This window comes from Anopheles moucheti, chromosome 3 (assembly GCF_943734755.1).
Source record: "Anopheles moucheti chromosome 3, idAnoMoucSN_F20_07, whole genome shotgun sequence".
Lineage (NCBI taxonomy): Eukaryota > Metazoa > Arthropoda > Insecta > Diptera > Culicidae > Anopheles > Anopheles moucheti.
Window position 1 is genome coordinate 53,657,595 of NC_069141.1, and position 19,564 is coordinate 53,677,158.

At 44.3% G+C, this 19,564-nt stretch overlaps 5 protein-coding genes across 7 annotated transcripts; 3 read left to right on the forward strand and 2 right to left on the reverse strand.

The window, feature by feature from the left end:
• Window positions 1-277: 277 nt before the first annotated feature.
• Window positions 278-3,289, forward strand: LOC128303919 (heat shock protein 83-like). The gene is made up of 2 exons (XM_053041006.1): window positions 278-449; window positions 845-3,289. The coding sequence occupies exon 2, from the start codon at window positions 845-847 to the stop codon at window positions 2,984-2,986; it is 2,142 nt and encodes a 713-aa protein (XP_052896966.1). The 5' UTR covers window positions 278-449; the 3' UTR covers window positions 2,987-3,289.
• A 414-nt stretch (window positions 3,290-3,703) lies between these two features.
• LOC128300355 (multiple inositol polyphosphate phosphatase 1) lies at window positions 3,704-9,193 on the forward strand. Of its 3 annotated transcripts, none has more exons than XM_053036381.1 (6): window positions 3,704-3,924; window positions 7,381-7,586; window positions 7,657-7,751; window positions 7,818-8,054; window positions 8,130-8,809; window positions 8,901-9,193. In XM_053036381.1, exons 2-6 carry the CDS (start codon window positions 7,391-7,393, stop codon window positions 9,151-9,153), a joined length of 1,461 nt encoding a protein of 486 aa, XP_052892341.1. In that variant the 5' UTR covers window positions 3,704-3,924; window positions 7,381-7,390; the 3' UTR covers window positions 9,154-9,193. The 3 variants fall into 3 exon arrangements, with proteins under 3 accessions (XP_052892341.1, XP_052892342.1, XP_052892340.1); XM_053036382.1 differs by having other exon boundaries at window positions 3,704-3,854; XM_053036380.1 differs by lacking the exon at window positions 3,704-3,924 and having other exon boundaries at window positions 7,267-7,586.
• Window positions 9,194-9,782: 589 nt separating this feature from the next.
• Window positions 9,783-11,431, reverse strand: LOC128300356 (mitochondrial carrier homolog 2). Its single transcript, XM_053036384.1, has 5 exons — window positions 11,189-11,431; window positions 11,025-11,109; window positions 10,315-10,912; window positions 10,133-10,243; window positions 9,783-9,997 (listed from the first exon to the last, which is right to left on the reverse strand). Exons 1-5 carry the CDS (start codon window positions 11,330-11,332, stop codon window positions 9,934-9,936), a joined length of 1,002 nt encoding a protein of 333 aa, XP_052892344.1. The 5' UTR covers window positions 11,333-11,431; the 3' UTR covers window positions 9,783-9,933.
• A 1,008-nt stretch (window positions 11,432-12,439) lies between these two features.
• Window positions 12,440-13,516, reverse strand: LOC128304291 (pyroglutamyl-peptidase 1). Its single transcript, XM_053041453.1, has 3 exons — window positions 13,267-13,516; window positions 12,909-13,159; window positions 12,440-12,839 (listed from the first exon to the last, which is right to left on the reverse strand). Exons 1-3 carry the CDS (start codon window positions 13,468-13,470, stop codon window positions 12,671-12,673), a joined length of 624 nt encoding a protein of 207 aa, XP_052897413.1. The 5' UTR covers window positions 13,471-13,516; the 3' UTR covers window positions 12,440-12,670.
• Window positions 13,517-14,171: 655 nt separating this feature from the next.
• Window positions 14,172-19,079, forward strand: LOC128303204 (trafficking protein particle complex subunit 8). The gene is made up of 9 exons (XM_053040072.1): window positions 14,172-14,340; window positions 14,419-14,875; window positions 14,937-15,516; window positions 15,587-16,552; window positions 16,625-17,649; window positions 17,716-17,933; window positions 18,011-18,422; window positions 18,499-18,639; window positions 18,698-19,079. Exons 1-9 carry the CDS (start codon window positions 14,175-14,177, stop codon window positions 18,756-18,758), a joined length of 4,026 nt encoding a protein of 1,341 aa, XP_052896032.1. The 5' UTR covers window positions 14,172-14,174; the 3' UTR covers window positions 18,759-19,079.
• The last annotated feature ends 485 nt before the right edge of the window (window positions 19,080-19,564 follow it).

The window sequence follows — 19,564 nt, forward strand, 5'->3', positions numbered from 1 at the left end:
GAACGACAAATCCATCGTGTACATTATTGTTATTAAGGCTTAAACAACTTAAGCCCGTAATGTTAAATAACTTAAATCCGTAATATGTTTTCGGCAGATGCTCTTCGAAACCACCCTGAGCGGTCAATTCAAATCTCGTCAAAACTGCATGATAAAGTCGAGCATTTTGTGGGTAGCAGAAAAGTTCATCCATCCCCACCCCAATTGCTGGCGTCGGCTCGACACGAACATTTGCCGGTCGCAAGATTGAAGCAGCAGCAGAGTGCGGTTGAAAATTTCCAGAAGCCCTTTGGTAATCTATAAAATCGGTCTGCAGAAAGCACGTGGCGGCAAGTACAGCGAAAAAGACAGTGCACCACACAACTTGTAGTTGTAAAAGAAGCTAAAGCTGAGTGAAAGTGAGATTGATTGTTTCTTTACCGTAGGAAAAGCCAAAAAACTCATCAAAGGTAAGCATTTGCAACAAAAAGTGTGTAATCAATGTGTAGAATTGTGTGGCAAAACTGGACAGATGCTTCGCTGAAAAGTCCATCGTACATCCCTCTCGATGATTAATTCTTTCCTTGCGTTTCATCATTCATTCCTGGTGAAGGATTATTCCATGTCAATGTAGTCTGAAAAGTGTTGAAAATTGTAGAATGCAAGCAATATTCAGCGGCAGCATGTGGTGTGGTACGGTAACGAAATCGATATGTCATGCTGACTAATTAAGGGCATACGGTTCAGGCAAGGAATCGTCCTCAAAGTGTGTCTTTGTTTCTGGGTCGTGTGTTACATGGGATTAGTATTGGTCTCCGAGGTCTTTTTTTATGTTACGACGTTTATTTTTGTTTCGTCTTTCCAGATGCCGGAAGCACCAGAAGCCGAGACCTTTGCATTCCAGGCTGAGATTGCTCAGCTTATGTCACTGATCATCAACACGTTCTACTCGAACAAGGAAATCTTCCTGCGTGAGTTGATCTCGAACTCGTCCGATGCGCTGGACAAGATCCGATATGAGTCGCTGACGGATCCCTCGAAGCTGGAATCGGGCAAGGAGCTGTTCATCAAGATCATCCCGAACAAGGAAGCCGGCACGTTGACGCTGATCGATACCGGTATCGGCATGACGAAGGCCGACCTTGTGAACAACCTTGGTACGATTGCCAAGTCGGGCACGAAGGCGTTCATGGAGGCGCTGCAGGCTGGCGCGGACATCAGCATGATCGGTCAGTTCGGTGTCGGTTTCTACTCGGCGTACCTGGTCGCTGATAAGGTGGTGGTGACATCGAAGAACAACGACGACGAACAGTACGTGTGGGAATCGTCGGCTGGCGGATCGTTCACGGTGCGTTCAGATTCCAGTGAGCCACTCGGTCGCGGTACTAAGATCGTGCTGCACATCAAGGAGGATCAGCTGGAGTATCTGGAGGAGAGCAAGGTGAAACAGATTGTGAACAAACATTCCCAGTTCATCGGCTACCCGATTAAGCTGCTCGTGGAGAAGGAGCGCGAGAAGGAGGTGAGCGACGATGAGGCCGAGGAGGAGAAGAAAGAAGAGGACAAGAAGGACGAAGAACCAAAGCTGGAGGACGCCGAGGAAGAAGATAAGAAGGAAAAGAAGAAGAAGACTGTGAAAGTGAAGTACACCGAGGACGAGGAGCTGAACAAGACGAAGCCCATCTGGACGCGCAATGCGGACGACATCTCGCAGGAGGAGTATGGCGAGTTTTACAAATCGCTGACCAACGACTGGGAAGATCATCTGGCGGTGAAGCACTTCTCGGTTGAGGGCCAGCTGGACTTCCGGGCGCTGCTGTTCGTGCCCCGTCGTATGCCGTTCGATCTGTTCGAGAACAAGAAGAAGAAGAACAACATCAAGCTGTACGTGCGCCGCGTGTTCATCATGGATAACTGCGAGGAGCTGATTCCGGATTATTTGAACTTCATCAAGGGAGTGGTCGATTCGGAGGATCTGCCGCTGAACATTTCCCGCGAGATGCTGCAGCAGAACAAGATCCTGAAGGTGATTCGCAAGAACCTGGTGAAGAAGTGTCTGGAGCTGTTTGAGGAGCTGGCCGAGGATAAGGAGACGTACAAGAAGTTCTACGATCAGTTCAGCAAGAACCTGAAGCTGGGTGTGCATGAGGACAGCCAGAACCGTCAGAAGCTGGCCGATCTGTTGCGTTTCAACACGTCAGCTTCTGGGGACGAGTTCAGCTCGCTGGCAGATTACGTTGGCCGCATGAAGGAGAACCAGTCACAAGTGTACTACATTACGGGTGAGAGCATTGAGCAGGTGAAGAACTCGGCGTTTGTAGAGCGTGTGAAGAAGCGTGGCTTCGAGGTTATTTACATGACGGAACCCATCGATGAGTACGTTACGCAGCAGCTGAAGGAGTACAAGGGCAAGCAGCTGGTTTGTGTGACGAAGGAAGGGCTGGAGCTGCCGGAAGATGAGTCTGAGAAGAAGAAGCGCGAAGAGGACAAGACCAAGTTCGAGAACTTGTGCAAGGTGATGAAGTCGGTGTTGGAGAGCAAGGTGGAGAAGGTGGTGGTATCGAACCGATTGGTAGACTCGCCCTGCTGTATCGTAACGTCGCAGTACGGTTGGTCGGCCAACATGGAACGCATCATGAAGGCACAGGCGCTGCGTGACTCATCTTCCATGGGCTACATGGCGGGCAAGAAGCATATGGAGATCAATCCTGATCATGCCATCGTCGAGACGCTGCGACAGCGAGCGGATGCGGACAAGAACGATAAGGCAGTGAAGGATCTGGTTATTTTGTTGTTCGAGACGGCACTCCTTTCGTCGGGCTTCTCGCTGGACGAACCTGGAAACCACGCGTCCCGCATCTACCGTATGATCAAGCTGGGTCTGGGTATCGACGACGACGAGCCAATGACGACAGAAGAGAGCAGCAGTGCTGCACCGGCCTCTGGAGACGCTCCACCGCTGGTCGATGATTCGGAGGATTTGTCGCACATGGAGGAAGTCGATTAAATCGCGCATACAAATTAAGTTCTGCATTTATTGCAGACATATCTTCTTAAGGGTCTACTTTTCATGCAGCGAAATGATGATGGTCAAAACATTGTTGTGTTCAGTACAATTAATCCACCCGCAGGCCCATAAAGCATTTCATCCACAAGTATAAAAGGGGGATTTTGCGAATGTGTTTAATTTTTACGATCTACGATCTCGTTAGACAGGGGGTTGGATACATTTAATTTTCAAGTTTAGTTAATAATTTCTAAAGGACAGGAAAAAGACAAAGCATCATGCAATACAATAATATTGATAACGAAAAAAAAAACCTTTTTCTCTGTGTTTTTCTTTTAATATGTAATGCAAGTATTATCTTATCTATCTGAACTAACCAACGAATGGCAGACGATTGCAATGTGTAGCTGATGCTGAGGTCATTTTAAAATCCCACTTTGAGATGAACACATTAACGCATTCATCCGTTGTAGAAAGTGGGTGGAAAGGTACATACGATCAACCCGCTTAGGTATGATAAGCCCTGCGAGAAAGCGAGAAAGGAGAGGACGTTTCCCCAACCCACCACACATGAGTCGAATGAATGCGAAGGGCAAACGCACGTTAGGACAACACCCCGAACACACAAGATTGCCGTTTACCCGCGAAGTGCGTCCAGACAGTTCAGGTGGCGGTGCGCATGTAACGTTTTTCAGTTCACTCCCGTCCGTTAAAGCTGTCTGTTGTGCAGTGGCCTCGTTGCACTGTGTCGATCGCCCGTAAACGTCTGCCCGTATGCAACTCATCGTTCGTCGCGATCGTCGTTGTTTCCGATGCTAGAGGGATAATTATATTATCAGCTTTCCAGCTTGAATACACGTCTCAAGTGGTACGTTTTGTACTATTTAATACCCGCCACATTAAACGTATGTGGGCGCAAAGAAATTGCAACACAAAATGTAAGTAGTGGCGTGACAGAGTACGGTTGTGGTTTAGCAGCTTCGAAATCTACGGATTGTGTTGTTCAGGTGAATCACGCGCGTCACTCGTACATAATGTGGCCTAATGTATACTCCTCCACTTCGTGGATCGTTTAAAAAGTGTGCTTTTTTTTAACTCCTTTCTTTACTGCACAAGTGAAATACAACCCTTTGATCCACTTTGAAGAAATGCACCTCACAACAATGGGTGTACACCATTTCAATAGAATTGAGCATAAATTGCTGCACTAGCATAAAAGAAATGGTTCTTTCACGAGGCGCGTATGCTTCATGTTGCCCGCAGGGGGTACCAGGTAAAAGAAACGAGACACATAGAACAAACCGGTTAAAAAGGTGTAGAGAAGAAGTCAAAATGGAATGCTGCAGAAGAGTGTGTAGCGGAATGTTACTCGCGTGGTGTCGTCTGGTGGTAATCTAGGAACGCTTCTTTTGCTCTTAGCCAACCCAGCCACTCCCTTCGATGATGATGATGATGACCACAATGATCGCTAACATTACCTGTGGGTAATGTGACTTCGATTGTGATCGCATAGGAACGCTCGTTTAGACGATCATCACCACTGTATGATCATATATGCGCTTTACCACAAACATTATGTCATCGACGCTATCTTCAACAGTACACAAACGTGGACCGACTCTTACCTTTGTCGTAAATCTACCGGTGGCCGGTACCGATATATGTGTGTGTATGTAGAAGAGGATCAAGGTCAGAAAAGATGATCGCGACATGAAAACAAAACACATTTTTTTAAAGCCTAGCGTATAGTTTTGTTTTGGTGCTAAAATAGCTATTATGGATTTGAAAATGTATTTATTCGTTCATGCAAAGGCACGCAGAACCCCAACATTGACGCTGCGTATGCTAATGAGTGGCAAAATTATCAAGCATGATGTAATGAACTTGTGGTGGGGATCGTTTTTATTTCAAACATATTTTGGATGGTGCGTGCGAGACATGAGACAGGTTGGTAAAACCACACACACAAACAATACAGTGCAGTTAGTGTTTAATCATGTACAATATTTTTAAAACACACAGCAAATATTTGCTTCAGCCCGAAACTGTTCGGAAGGTTGATTCTGAAACATGTTTGCGTTATTATTCACTTGCCGGCGGAGAGAGAGATAAATATTGATCTGCTTGATAACGGGTACAACAAGACCCTGAAACCCCCTGGTTTGTTCCAATTTGATCTCATAATTGGTGCGAACTACATAGACATATTTGTCGCCTGCCGAATGATCGCGCCCAAGAATCGTTTCATACCAATTGTGTGCAGTGATGGGGATTTCGGGTGGGGTCAATGGGTCTCGTTTAATGAGCGGATTAATTTTGCGGTTCAACAACTTGTGAAAGATAAATGTTCCGCATGAAGAGCTGCAGGGGTTGTCCATTATTGGACCACGTTTCAGTACCGGGTATGATCAGGAATTGAGTCTGTTTGGCAATGTTCCATCAATTCGAATTGCTTCCCACGTGTATTGGTTTTCTAAACTTATTTCTCGCAAGGTATATTTGTTTATAATAATTTTTAAAGTTTTGATTCACTCTTAATTTTTTTCACTATTTTTAAAGATAATTTGCAAACGCTTACCAAGATCTGTTAGTTGCTTTTGCTCAGAACTCAGAATGATGATCAGATAGAAAGATGACGTTCATGTTGATATAAATTTCTATTAGGTGTAGTAATGATCTAGAGTTGAGTGATCGACCTATTGAATTCTTTCGAATCATTTGTGGTCAAAAGTCAATAACAATGATCATAAAATGAGAAGATATGTTTTACGCTAGGGGTATCTCTGCTGCCAACTAGACTGAGATCAAAAATCAGAGGAAAACTTTTCTCCCAGCAATGTTACCGTGAGGGCCTGTCTTAAATAGAACATTCATGTTTTCAGACCTCTAAATTGAAGTCCTTTTAACTCATCGAAAATAGTAATACAGATACGAGGCGATTGCTCTTCCTGTATGAGTGGAAGCTGTATCAGTTGCTTCGGAGTACTAAATTATTAACTCTAATTACCCATCCCAACGCACACCTCCACCTTCAGCCTGTCAATCGTGTCACAGCCGTTCAAGACATGGGCATATGCCTCCATTCCTCAAATCGTCTCGGTGGTCAGCGGATCTTGATGGACCCTGGGCTTGTTGAGACCGATTGTTCGTGATTTCTCTAATACACGTTGCTTGAGAATCTTGTACTGCTCCGCTGGTCAGATTTCTTTTGGGGTATTATTTAGTGGTGTGGTCATCCCCAGCGAGGCCTCAGATCGTATTGACCGAATGCGATCGTTCACCAGGTTTAATGTAAGTAGATCCATCAGTATGGATCACCTCCCTTCTGCCCGGGTATGAGTCCAGATGTCGGCTACTTGATCTGGACTATCTGAAAGTCCCCCGCTCCCATATTCAATCTTCCCTATTGCCGCTCTCCTTTTGGGTCCTGCTGTTGCTCCTGAATTACATTCCTTTCAATATCCCTTCCAGTGTTTTACGCAATAGTCCACCTGTAGCACTTTCAACTCTTCGGAGGTCGTAAAGGCCCTCTTATAACCGCAGTTCGGCAGTTTAATTCAGTTTCCTATTTGTTCGATTTCCACCCTGGTTTGTCCTCTTTCCGCACCCGCATGATAACCCTTCCTCAATTATTATCCTTCCTATCCGCGTAATAGCTGCAGATTTAAGTAAAATTTTATCAACCCGCGAGGAAGACACATTTAACTCATTAAAAGTGCAATTTTCCATAGGCATATGTATGAGAATCGCGCCAAACGACTTTGTCTTTAAATACCCGGCATATTGCACACAACGACAGAACAATTCAAATGTTGTCGTTGTTGTTCTTATTGTTAAAGAGATTTTGGGCCGATTGGCCACTTTCATCTCTTAGGATAAATGGGATAAGGCTATGGGATAGTAGGGAAAGGGGAGCAACTCAAATGACTTTATCGTATCCCAACTCAACTGAGTAAGGATAAATCAAAACTATCAAATAACGTTATTCAATATTCAAAAACGTTAATAATAATGAAATTTAATAACCAAACAAAAATATTATTTAAAAATGACACTCATAAACGGTTCAGCGAAAGAAGTAGGAGAAGAGAAACAGGAGTGCCTGGGTGGCTATAATAAAAGCACCCAAATAGGGCGATAGCCTATCAAACGATGGGGCTTGTGAACGGAATAGGATGATATTTGGCCAATGTGTGCGCCATGTGGAGGCTATTGTTTTCGGTAACATGTGGATCGCGCGATTTTCACGTTCGATAAGATATTGCCACCGTGACATTCATAATGATGCATGGCAAGCAGAGCTCTCTGTTCGGTGAATTAAAAACCGTCCAAATAGGACGGCATTTGTCAGTAATTTTCCTATCCTATTCTATTACTTTTTTCTCTTCCAAAAGCATCCCGAAAATGATACCGCGAGTATTGCAAGCGATCCTGTTGCTGTACTGTCTCGTGCAGTTCATCGCAGCGCAACGTAGCACGTGCTGCGAGTCGTACTGCTACAACGATGATACCGAGCGCAAACAAGTGAAGCATTTTGCTACCAAAACCGTGTACGAGCTGATCCGCGCACCGGATACCGATCGGCAGCATATTGTGCCAAGTAGGTTTAAACATTATTTGGTAGTTCGCGGTGGGTAGATCACCATATGTAATATTATCCCTCTTCGAAGATTGTATGCCGGTAAAATTTTGGCTGCTAAGTCGCCATGGTACAAGACTACCGGGTAAGAACGATATCCTCGAAATGCCGAAGCAGCTGAAGCTGGTAAGCGTTGTGTGGTTTCAACAGTAAAATAAAGAATCTTTAAATGTGATACATCCTCTCCGGTAGCTGCAAGACTCCATCATGGACAATTACTTTAAGCGGAACAATCCCCTGGTGAATGGTCGCATGTGTGATGAGGATTTGGAGATGCTGCGAAATTGGCACTGGGACCCGAACATAACCGTACAGTACGATTCACATCTAACCGAACAGGGCTGGGAAGATTTGAAGTATCTTGCGGTGCGCACCAAGGAGAAATACTGGCAGGTGTTTGGTAGCGGGTATCAACCGTCCAAGTTTGCGGTACGTGTTCCATCTCCTGTTGTTGGCTGAGATTTTGTTCACTGATATTTTTTCCCCCTTTTTCTTGTTCTCCAGTTCCGCCACACAGCGACCCAGCGCACAGAGGCGAGTTTCAAGGCGTTCGCCGAAGGACTCTTTGGCCGTGATGAAGCTCAACGCGTGAAACCAACGCCGGCAACGGATCCGGACCTGCTGCTCAAACCCTACGACTCCTGTCCGGATTATGGAGAGAACAAGAACCGAGACACGCGAGATGAAAATTCGGAAGTGAACAAGTTCATACGTTCCGCCCTATTCGCAGGAACGGTGTCTGACATTTCGCAGAGGCTCGGCTTCCGGCACAATCTGAGCGTGGAGCAGATCGAAGTGATGTGGGACGCTTGCCGATATGAGCAGGCATGGCGAATTGCACGTCCCAGTCCGTTCTGTACCGCTTTCACCGAGGATCAGGTGCGGGTGCTCGAGTACAAGGAAGATCTTGCGTATTTTTATCGCAACAGCTACGGGTATAGCCGCAGCCAGGATCTTGCGTGTCATGCGATGGCCGATATGCTTCGCCAGCTATCATCCCGCGATGATCCGTCGGTGGTGGCGTACTTTACGCACGATACAGAAATTCAACTTTTCCTGGCCGCCCTCGGTGCAAAGCGCGATTCTACACCTCTTCGGGCGGACAATTTTCCGTTCATGCGCAACCGCAAATACACTTCGAGTGACATCCCGTTTGCGGCTAATATAGCTGCAGTGAAGTACCAGTAAGTACACAATGTGAAAGCATTAGCAATTGCTACTGTGTGGCAAACCAAAGTATTTCATTAAAATATAACTCTTTCGTTTCTGAAACAGGTGCGCCGAACAGAGAGAACCGGAAAAGGTGATATTTTTCCTCAATGAGAAGCCTATCATGCTTGACTGGTGCAGCGTGGGGCTGTGCAACTGGTCGGACGTAAAGCAACAGTACCAAAGGTTTACTGGGGGCAACTGCGATCGATTCTACTGCCAGGGTAGCGGGGCCAGAGCAGCCACAGCTTGGTCCCATCTTGCTGTTGGCTTTGTTGTGCTCCTGTTAGCTGCGGTACGGCATCTTACCATGCGTTAGTATTATTTTATGGAGTTGACAAAGCGCCATTTCGTGGCTTTTATTTTCTAAGGAGGTTTGTAATCCGAATGTTCACTAAACTGTGTCATCGATTGTATGGCATTTTCTAAATCATACTAAAGAAAAAATGTATGCATTCTTTTACAACACTACAGTTTTTTGGTTCATACTTATATTCTGACTGACTACCGGTTGTTCGAGGAGGTATTTCATGTTTTTTTTTAATGCTTAGCATGATGTCCAAGTTTGTATTCCTCTACGAAATTATCGCACGCATTTCACTGGCTGTTGTTACGCTAAGATTATTAATGCGAACGTGCGTTATTGTGAAGAGTTCATATGTTCCTATCCAAAGAATAAATGCAACGAAATGCTCGAAAGAAACAAAATAGCAAATGAATATTCAGGAGAGAGAGAGAGGGGTACCTTAAAATTGTATGTTTTTTTCTGTGTTGAAGCATCGATTAGTATTTTTGTTTTTGTTTAGGTAATTATTTGATCGAAAATATGATCGATTGTGAATCAACAATCAATACAAGAAAACATCATTTAGACAAAAGCGTTTCTCACTATAGATTAGTTGAAAATTTACTCCTTTGTAACATTTTGTTAAATATGCAATTAAATGCTTCTACAGAAAAAAAAAAACAAGGAACAATATTACAAATTGAAGGGCGCCCAACTTTGACTCGGAGATAACAAAAACAAAGAAAATGCAATGAAAGTTGGAACAGCTATAAAAATATTCAAGCAAACTATAGAAAACCTTCACCGTGAACTTTACTTCAGTTCCGGATATGGAGCAAATGCAGCATTCGCCTTGGAAGGTGCTCTAGCAACAGTTCTGTAAAAAATCAAGGACACGGAAACGTTAGAAATTGTAACATTACAATTTGATGAAAAATGTAAGGATGAATTCAGGCTCCATGCTTCTGAATATGAAATCATAATTTGCAATAGTGCTGCATTACATTCTTACCGGAAAAAGAATGATGATCCACGCTTGTGCTGCTGTTGCAAAGCCAGTCGTGCGTAACAGTCGCGCCAATTGATGTAGTGATCCATCATCGGTGGAGTACCGGCTTTTAATCTAAAATTCGAAAGATAAACAAAATACAGTTTCTTCACCATACAGCAGCCTAATGTTTCAAGCATTAATACCTGGAACCTTGGACGGCCATGCAGGTGGACACGACATGGTAGGGATAAAACACACTAGTGACCGAAAAGTGTGCGATGGTGTTAACGTGCCCGCAAACCGTCTTGTTGGCCCCTATGTACTTGGCGAACAGATAAGTAATTCCACTGGTGATGGTCATGCACCAGAATTCCATCAACAAGCGAGGAATTATCCCAGAAAAGAATCCCGCGATGCCTTCGTGTCGCCAGATTTCCTTGATCGAACCAAACAACCCATTGTACACTTGCTCACGGCCAATAAACTGCGCCATCATGCGTATGGAAATCACATGGAATGGGTGGGAAATGACTACACCGCATAACTGTGCCACAGTTTTACGTAGCATACCGCCCGGTACGGTTTCGATAACGCCATCCTTTGTTTCAATGTATTCCTCAAAATCGTCATAAGTTGCTTGGAAGCAGTCGAATGCGGGATCATCGAAGCGGCTGGGTGCTGGACCAATCAGTACCAGGGACAGTTTTTCACTGTAGTATGAGCTCAAAATATTACCCAGAAGCCTTGGTGTCAGGCCCCGGAAACATCCGGTAAACCCGTCAACACTCTTGATGTAAGCAGCTAGTATAAATAGTGAAAATGGAAATAATTATATTTTCTTTTAGAACGTAATAACGTAAATAAACGTAAACGTTTTCTTTTAGACCGATAGCCGGCTTATGTCTAAGCTTACCGTACTGGAAAATATTTGGAAGCATAAAACGTTTCGCTCCAAATAGCGTTCGTCCAGGACGGGGTGCGATCGGTTCATAGCCGAGCTAAAGGAAGTGATAAGACATTAGACGATAAGTATGAGACCTTTGCCGCGGATTAACCCATCACCGTACGACTACGCACCTGAATAAGTGTTTTGGAAAACTCGAGCGGATACAGTGCCGTCGAGCACAGGAGCCTAAATCCGAACCTCAATGCAGAATCGACCTCTTCGTCTTCCTTTTTCTCCTTTCGACTCACATCAGACATTTTGCTAGCGAATGGCATCGTGCAGATTTTCTCTATGCGAGTTCTATTTGTTCGCAATCAACTTCGTACACTATTAACTATTCCTTCGAAGTACAGAAAACAACAAAAACCGGAGCAGTTTATCGTTAAAATGACACAATTGTTATGGCCTCTCGCTCTATTGCAAAAGTGACATATTTTCTCATGGTCTCTCGCTTCATCCAATATTGTTGTGGTGAATTTTGAAATTTGTTGCATGGGAGTTTCTAGTGATGGAAATGTTACGGATGGAATTGATCCGGTTATTGAGCGACCTTCCGATCCTTATCCTTCCTAGGATATATTAAAGTTAACTATTCGATGACTGAATGGGAGAGTGAATTCTTACTAAATCTCTTTAAAATTCACCACAGTTTGGGAGCCACATCACAACTGATTTGTTTGTGATTTTAGTGGTCAGAAGAAAGAATTCTCTTTTCGGATCATTTCGAGAAGCCCCACAACGGTGTAATCAGTGTCTCTGTTAACAGTTCCAATTAATCTCAGGTGTTATTTCTCTTCCACATCACATCTTCTTTCTACTCCTCATCAACTCCTACTTCCCACACCCATATGAGATGTGTTATGGCGGAATAACGAATAATCCCTTGTGGACCAGATTGAAACACAAAGTATGCCGTATGTCTGGTTTAGATGATCGTAGGGGAACAATTGATCCTGTATAGGTAATTAGTGGATCGGATTGGATTACATTCAATTTGGATTATTTTTATGGCCTAAAGTGTGGATAGCGTAGGCGTCGGAAGAACCCTGTCTCGGTGTGGTATCTTGGAAAACAGTTGCGTGACCAAAATGTTCAAAATATCGGTCAAGTAAGCTTTCGCTCTGGTGGGTAAGAAGTGATATGATTTTGGTTTTCCTGCAAACATTTGACTGCATTAGCAACATTATTAGCAGTACTAGAAATTTGGTTTTAGAATGTTTTTGAATGGAATAAATGGTTTGGTTCCTGCGTGTTTGTCGCTAGGCCGAAATCAATAGATAGACACGCAGTTAACGTATTTTTTCTCTTTCAGCATTCATTATTTCGCTTAATTTTGTACAGCGGATTTTGTATCAGAATTTTTACTAATTATCAGTGTGTCGTAAAAATTGTCTCTTTGTATTTCAGCATTAGTTAGTTTATACTTTAAAAAAAAAATAAAAACACAGCATATTGGCACAGCCTAGTTAATTCAGATAGTCTCTAGCGTTCGTTTGCTCAGTACAGTTCACAACAGTAATGAATTGTATATTTGTTAACCCAAGAAATATTAAATATTTTTGTTTGAGGGTAACGTTGGTTTTCATGGTCAATCTTAGCTACATTAGCTGCGTTCACTTCCGTTCGTTTGCGAGCTGTTCCATGCATTTCCCGATCACATTGTAGATTGCCGCCATCGTTTGCTCCGAGGTGTATGGTTCATCTATTTTCGGCACATGTATGAACAGAGTTCTATCAGGATTTACATCTAGCGATTTGAGATAGATGTATCCACACAGGTAGCTGGAATAGATATATTTTAAACTCAAACATTAAATCGTGGTTTCGAGAGTTACATGCGACATATATTACTTTCCAACATGTGTTGAGCAACAGCATTCCACATTCGTCTCAACATTTAACTCTTTAGCAATTCGTTCAATATCCAGATTCGTTTTCAGCATCGCACATCCTTTATCTGTCGCACGCTTTCCGCTGAGTGTTATCTTATCGCAAGGCAAACAACGTTGAGCGAAATCGGGTTTGCAGTATCCGGATGTGTACGAACAATGTTCCAGGTTGATTGTACTGATCTGTCCATGAACGCCAACGTGCACTACCAACTGGAGAAAGATGATCAACTTTACAATATTGCTTTTTAAATCAAAGCAATTTAAAGAGATCGAAAGGAAGTATATGCCTCTTTAATGCGTAACTGGGATTAGCTTACATCTGGCTGTTGGTTCCAAATGAGTGGGACTATACGATCCACCTCCTCGTACGTCACGGGTATCTTATATGTGCGTAGTTGGTATGAGTCTCCACGAAAGAGGAACACTTTGGGTAAAAGATTCACCGCTTCCCAGCTGGCGTTACGTTCTTCGTGACCCGCAAAAGGACCGAATCCAGTCACTATGATAATCTTCTCTGGCATGATCTCGGCTCGCACAGCACAGCACTGAATTGGTGTAGATAGAAAACTGCCGCAACCCACAAGGGGGGTGGTGAGAATGTAAATATTGATTGTGTCTCCTGTCACGGTAACTGTCATCGTTTGTTGATGAGCGGAAAACTTTTTTTTCGTTCTTGATGCGATTCCGATAATTTCTAGCATTATACGAGGGAAATTCGTTATTCTTTTAAGAATCACTAAATAAAGCACTGGAATTCAGAATCGTAACTTTTGTTTATGCGACCTTGCAACGTACTTTTTGAAATTAAACATAAATTGCCCTTCGGCGTATTTCCCCTCCTGTTCATACACTGGCTCCGGTGCTAACACTCTACTGTATATAATACTTTTCAATGGAAACGCTTTTGATTCTTCAATGCTGTTACCCCAAAACTGATGTAGTCAAACATTACAGACTAAATAGTTGTATACAATACCCATTCATGTTGAAAATTATGCCCATTGCAATGTAAACAACACATTGTCGGTGTGAATTTGTGTTTTCACAGCTATCCTGAATCAGCTGTGGTTTGCAGTCGTCATCTGTCAAGTTGTCGTAGTGTTTATTTATGCAAAGAGAAGAAATCGATAGGCGTATCAGCAAAATTTAAAGAAAAGATATAGGTTTTTAGAGTTATAAAGTATAACTAGATGTGATTGTGCAGTTAGGGCGAATACACGCAAAAATGATTCATCTAACCGGACAAAATTACTCCTCGAGGGAAATCATACAAAACATATTTTCCCCCATGGTGGGAGCCATTGTTTCACAGCAGGCGGAAGAATTGTGCCAAAAGAACAATCTTTCGTTCGTGGAATTGTTGCAACCGTTCCTGAAGCTGTCCTCCGATGGTATGAACCGAACGTTTCCCAAATTGGTTCCCCTAGTAGAAATTTAACCCAGTTGTTTGTTTTTGTTATTTCCCACAGCGCATTTTCGGGACATTGCCGGAACGAGTGTTTCGATCAAAGGACTGCGGATCAATGTGGTGGACGTGAACTGGCGCCCACCACAGACAATTATTGCCAAGAAAATGCTTAACGAAGCAGTCACCACGGCAATAGGTGGTGACAAGATGAAAGCGATCAAGCTTGACGATGGTAGCTTCGTGGATATTCCCGCTGCCGAACCGTGGTTCGAGCAGTGGCGAGAGACGTTTCTGACCGTTCAATTTCCGGCGGATCATGAATTTACGCGCCACTTGCTGTGTTCGTTAATAGTGGTATCAAGCATCGATCAGAATCCAATCGAGACAGCCAGTCAGTTGACGAAAAAAATTCAAAAGATGCAAAATGTTACACTGCCGCAGCTACCCAAATGGTTTTCCAACGATGCATTGAACTGTTACGTTATGCTGCACGATGGATGCTCTGGTGATATCGGAAAGTACGTTCAATGGTTGGTCGAAGCCATTTCTAGTTTTGATTATACTTTACCACCCTTTCAGAGCGCAACAAGCTTTCGATGGTTTGAAATCAACGTACGGTGAGCATAAGTGTTTCTTGCTCCAAATTAACTCCCACGGTGGCCCACCGTCGGACTGCCCCGATCCTTGGTTGCGGTATTTGAAGAAACATCAACGGTCAGAACCGGCAACGGCAAGTGATATCGACAGTGCGCCCAAAACCCCGCAGGACATGGGATCGGTGACGGGAATGCCCACGACAGTGGTGCAGTCATCAAATCTTCTAGTGCATGGTGGCATTAGTAGCAGTGGCAGTAGCGCATCTTCCGAAACGCCCCCTTCCGGAATAGTTGTGGGTGAGGTAATTGCGCACCCGCTCAGCCCGGTACAGGAAACGGGTATCGAGATACAGGAAACATCGAGCCTCACGTCGAGCATAGACAGTTTGTCGCTGCAGACGATTAACCCGAATGTATGGCCCATCGAGAGTGACATTGAGGTGGCACATGGATCGTTCCTTACGGCGGGTGACTTGGACAATTTGAAACATTTCGTACAGGATTTCACTGTACGTGCATTGATTCCGTACGTAGAACGGTTGGTGGGCGTTCTGAATGATTCCGTAAGTATTGGCTGAGAAAACGGAGACGGAGACTTGAGATGTTACAGCTTCCGTTTTATTTTACTTTCAGATATCCAACAAAAAGGGTGTAAGCCGATCGCTGCTCAGCGCCACGAAACGGTGGTTCGTTACGAACAAACCAGGCGTGAACACAAATCAAAATGCGGTCGTGTATACGAATGAATCGGCCGAACTGCAGACACGCAAGCTGGGCGATCTCTATTTCATGTTCAGTCACTACTCGCTTGCATTCCAAGCGTATCATCAGGCAAAGCGTGACTTTAACGCCGACTCTGCATGGCAGTATTATGCGGGCGCACTCGAGATGGCAGCCCTGGCCGCCCATATGCAGGGCACAGCCAGTCGTAAGACGTACGATTACATGGAAGAAGCGATACTGACGTACTTGAACAGTTGCAAGTTGCCTCAGTTTGCTACCCGTGCGACACTATTATCGATGGAGTGCTTGCGAACGGCCAAGCAGTACAATGAAGCAGCCAAACAGCTCATTCGTATGACGAGCGAAGACTCGGATCTTAGATCGGCTTTGCTGCTGGAGCAAGCGTCCTATTGCTTTCTGTTAGCAAATCCTCCCCAGTATCGCAAGTATGCGCTGCACTGCGTGTTGGCTGGTCATCGCTTTTCGAAGGTTGGCCAGCGGAAACATTCGTTCCGTACGTACAAACAAGCGTATCAAGTGTTCGAAAACCGAGGATGGAGTTTAGCCGAGGATCACATACAGTATACGATCGGTCGGCAGGCTTCGAACTTAAAGAAGCTGGATGAAGCGAGCAGCTGCTTAGCTCATCTGCTGCGCCCTTCCAGCATGCAGACGGCCACCCAGCAAACATTGTTTCTGCGTGAGTATCTCAGTACGAAAAAGGCACTCCATGCCAAGGGTGGCGAGGGAGGCGCCAATGACATACCATCGATTGCTCTGCCGAAAATTGTACAGCAGTTGACAAAGGTGCTCGTAACGTCGCCACCGCCGGTATCGAATCCGTTGCACATTGCGGCAACCAACATCAGCATTACGGTAAGATGGCAATGCTTTACCTTTTTTTAAGATTCAGAACACTTCACTTACATTTTAACTTTGCCTCGTCAGTCTGTTCCGACAGATGAACACGTGTGGAATAAAATGGAGGAAATGCTGGTGCAGAGTGCAGCCGAACGTCCCGTGATGGTATTCCGGCCATCGAAATCTCTCTTTTCGTTAGAATCACCCGCCACGGAAAATCCTCGCTCGGTGCACGGGGAACCGATCGAGGTGGCGTTCATCCTGGAAAATACGATCAAACCGGCGGTGCTGTTTGAAAACATTAATCTACTGTGGGAGTTCCGCAAGGAGTCGTGCGAAATTTTCTCCAACCGACCCCTGTTTCTGGGCGACGTCAGTTTGGAGGAGCGATCCGAGATCGAAAATGTGGTCGCATCTAGTTTTGTGGCATTGGTGACGTTCGGTGAACATGAGACGAAAACGCTGGTTCTGAAGCTAACCCCACGCAGCACTGGTCAGCTGCGGATACTGGGAATTGTTGGGAAAATATCAGCCGCACAGCCAACCGGCACTGGCGAGGCGCCATCACTTTGGGGCAAGCAACTGTTCGAAGCGCAACCGATTCGGATCGGTAGTGCGGGGGGTAAGGAGGGCAACAAACCGGTCCTAGTAACTTCACCGCCAGTACCAACATTTGATCGGAAGCTTGAGATCGAAATTTTGCCCCCAGCACCGGCACTACACGTAAGCTTCAGTCGTGCACCTACGGAAGTGTTGGCGGGAGAAGTCATCCCAATCAAAATGAACATGACGAATGCAGGCGTTAGTGTGCTGAACGATATCTACGTTTGCATCGATAACCCACGGTACGTGCTGCTGAATCCGAACGAAGCCGATATACCGCTATCAATACGGCGCGACTTACAAAACCTTGCCAACGAAAACGTTGGACGCGACCGGGAAGCTCGAAAGCAGTACGTATGCCGAGCCTTCCGGGAATCAGATGGCAACTTTATTGCACCAAACGAAACGAAAACAGCCACGCTGTGGTTGCAGGCACCGTATTCGAAGGGCCAGAAAGATATCAAACTGATGATTTACTACTCAATGCCACAGGACTATCCAAAGTTGAAGTAAGGACGGAAAAAGTTTACATGATGAATGATTTGCTATATGGATTATGTTTTTTATGATTACAGGCACCGTTTGGTACGGCACACGTGGAACTTTAACGTAAACGATTCGTTACTCGTCGACGCAAATTGCAATTTGAGCAATCCGACAAAACGTGAGCTGGGCATTGATGTGAATGTGAAAAATCTTAATCAAGTGCATCATCCGTTGATAACTGAAGTCGTTGTGAACGAGCTAATTCTTTACTGTTCTGCGTACGAGCTGCAACAGAATAGGGTAGTTTGTATGTATTTTAAAGCGAACTGCGCAAAATTAAGAAGTCTCTTATAATAGCATGTTTTTTTTAAATATTTCTTTCAGATATTAAAACACCTGGCCATGCTAAATTGCAGTCTGGTGCGGGATTGAAAACAAATGAAACGGTTAGCTTGCGTTGTAACCTGCAGCGTCGTGCTGTGGAGGTAGTTTACGATGGCAACTTTCAACATTACGTTACCCAGAAACTTTCGACCATATGTGTCCGGGAGCAGGAACCTGCCGCGATGGCAACCTTGCCAGCACTTGATGCTGTGGGCAGCTTTCTGCTTAAGAACGAAACCAAATTCATACGGGTTTATGAGCCGGGCAGCAATGAGGAATTCAACCAAATCATCAACCAACGCGATAGCCATATGACGCTGTGCGTTAATTGGTCCGCGACGATCAACGATAATGGCGCAACGCGCAAAGCTTATGGGCAACACTTTGTGCAGCTGAGAAATCTATACGATTCGTAAGACAATTTTATCCAAGCACAAACGCATTTTTTAAAATTCCCTTTGTTGTATTCAATGGTTTTTTTTTCGCAGCGTGTATTGTCCACCGTCAGAACGTTTGCAGCAAATTACGTTTGCCGGCCAATCGGATGTGTATGCTATATTTGATGATTTGGAAAAGGTGATGCCTGTTAAAAATGATGATATTGATAATGGTTGGGGAGTGAATCACAGGTATGTCGAATCTTTTTGGTGAAATAGAACGTTTTTAATATATTTTTGTTCTTTTTAGCTTTGTGGCCCAGAGGTGCTTCCTGGAGGAAAGTTTCCACTCAGTAGAGCTGAGAGCGTAGAGGATCATGTTCCGCAAGCATCGTATTTTAGCAATCGTTCCCATCAATAAAGTAATTTTAAGTAAGCTGCTTGCTCGGCTGGTACCAGGTGTCACCTCTTAAAACCTAATGCTCTCCTGGTATCGGAAATCTGAAAACAGCTGGTTTGTATGGAATTTCGTACCAGCCGACGGAAAGTTTGAGCGAGAGATGAGGGATACTTCCCATTTCATCCATCTTCCTTACACTAGCGATCGCTCTCACGGGTTTGATAGTATGCAATGTAATAGTGATGGGCAAATTTATTCCACGCTGCAGGAGTGCAACAAAAAGTCTAGAAAAATATATAAATAAATTATAAATAAATACATTACATAAAATTAAAAATATATTTGTACAAGAAAGTCTTTTCACATTGCAATTGTTTTTCTGAATCTTTCCATCTACGAGCAACATGCAGCAAAGTACGCTACAAGATATGCTCCGTCCAACATTCCGCAAAACCTTGTGAAGAGTACAGATGTTCAGATGAACAAATCACGCAAAGCTTATGGGCAACACTTTGTGCCTACGCTTGTGTTTCCTCTGTTTTTAATAAAAGGCTGCAAAACAGCATGGGAGTATTTGTTTTTCTTGCGAATTAATTTTAATTAAATAAATTATTTCTGAAATCAACCGTTTTTCCCCTAGGGGAATTTTACAGCGGAGAGTATTCGATCCGGCGCTATATACGATCTGTACTGAAATTGTTTTGATTTCATTGCTAGGAAATTGGGGTATGACTCACTGAAGCGCTTTCCGTTTGCAGTGTATATTTTTGCTTTCAG

Bases quoted from the DNA above. Each gene is read 5' to 3' on its own strand.
- LOC128303919 (XM_053041006.1), top strand. From the start codon at position 845: ATGCCGGAAGCACCAGAAGCCGAGACCTTTGCATTCCAGGCTGAGATT.
- LOC128300355 (XM_053036380.1), top strand. From the start codon at position 7,268: ATGATGCATGGCAAGCAGAGCTCTCTGTTCGGTGAATTAAAAACCGTC. The intron at 7,752-7,817 runs GTAAGCGTTGTG...CCTCTCCGGTAG, and splicing joins TGCCGAAGCAGCTGAAGCTG to CTGCAAGACTCCATCATGGA. The intron at 8,810-8,900 runs GTAAGTACACAA...TTTCTGAAACAG, and splicing joins ATAGCTGCAGTGAAGTACCA to GTGCGCCGAACAGAGAGAAC.
- LOC128300356 (XM_053036384.1), bottom strand. From the start codon at position 11,332: ATGCCATTCGCTAGCAAAATGTCTGATGTGAGTCGAAAGGAGAAAAAG. The intron at 11,110-11,188 runs GTGCGTAGTCGT...CACTTCCTTTAG, and splicing joins TTTCCAAAACACTTATTCAG to CTCGGCTATGAACCGATCGC. The intron at 10,913-11,024 runs GTAAGCTTAGAC...TATTTATACTAG, and splicing joins TCCAAATATTTTCCAGTACG to CTGCTTACATCAAGAGTGTT.
- LOC128304291 (XM_053041453.1), bottom strand. From the start codon at position 13,470: ATGCCAGAGAAGATTATCATAGTGACTGGATTCGGTCCTTTTGCGGGT. The intron at 13,160-13,266 runs GTAAGCTAATCC...ATCTTTCTCCAG, and splicing joins TTTGGAACCAACAGCCAGAT to TTGGTAGTGCACGTTGGCGT. The intron at 12,840-12,908 runs GTAATATATGTC...TATCTATTCCAG, and splicing joins TGCTCAACACATGTTGGAAA to CTACCTGTGTGGATACATCT.
- LOC128303204 (XM_053040072.1), top strand. From the start codon at position 14,175: ATGATTCATCTAACCGGACAAAATTACTCCTCGAGGGAAATCATACAA. The intron at 14,876-14,936 runs GTACGTTCAATG...CCACCCTTTCAG, and splicing joins TGCTCTGGTGATATCGGAAA to AGCGCAACAAGCTTTCGATG. The intron at 17,934-18,010 runs GTATGTATTTTA...TATTTCTTTCAG, and splicing joins GCAACAGAATAGGGTAGTTT to ATATTAAAACACCTGGCCAT.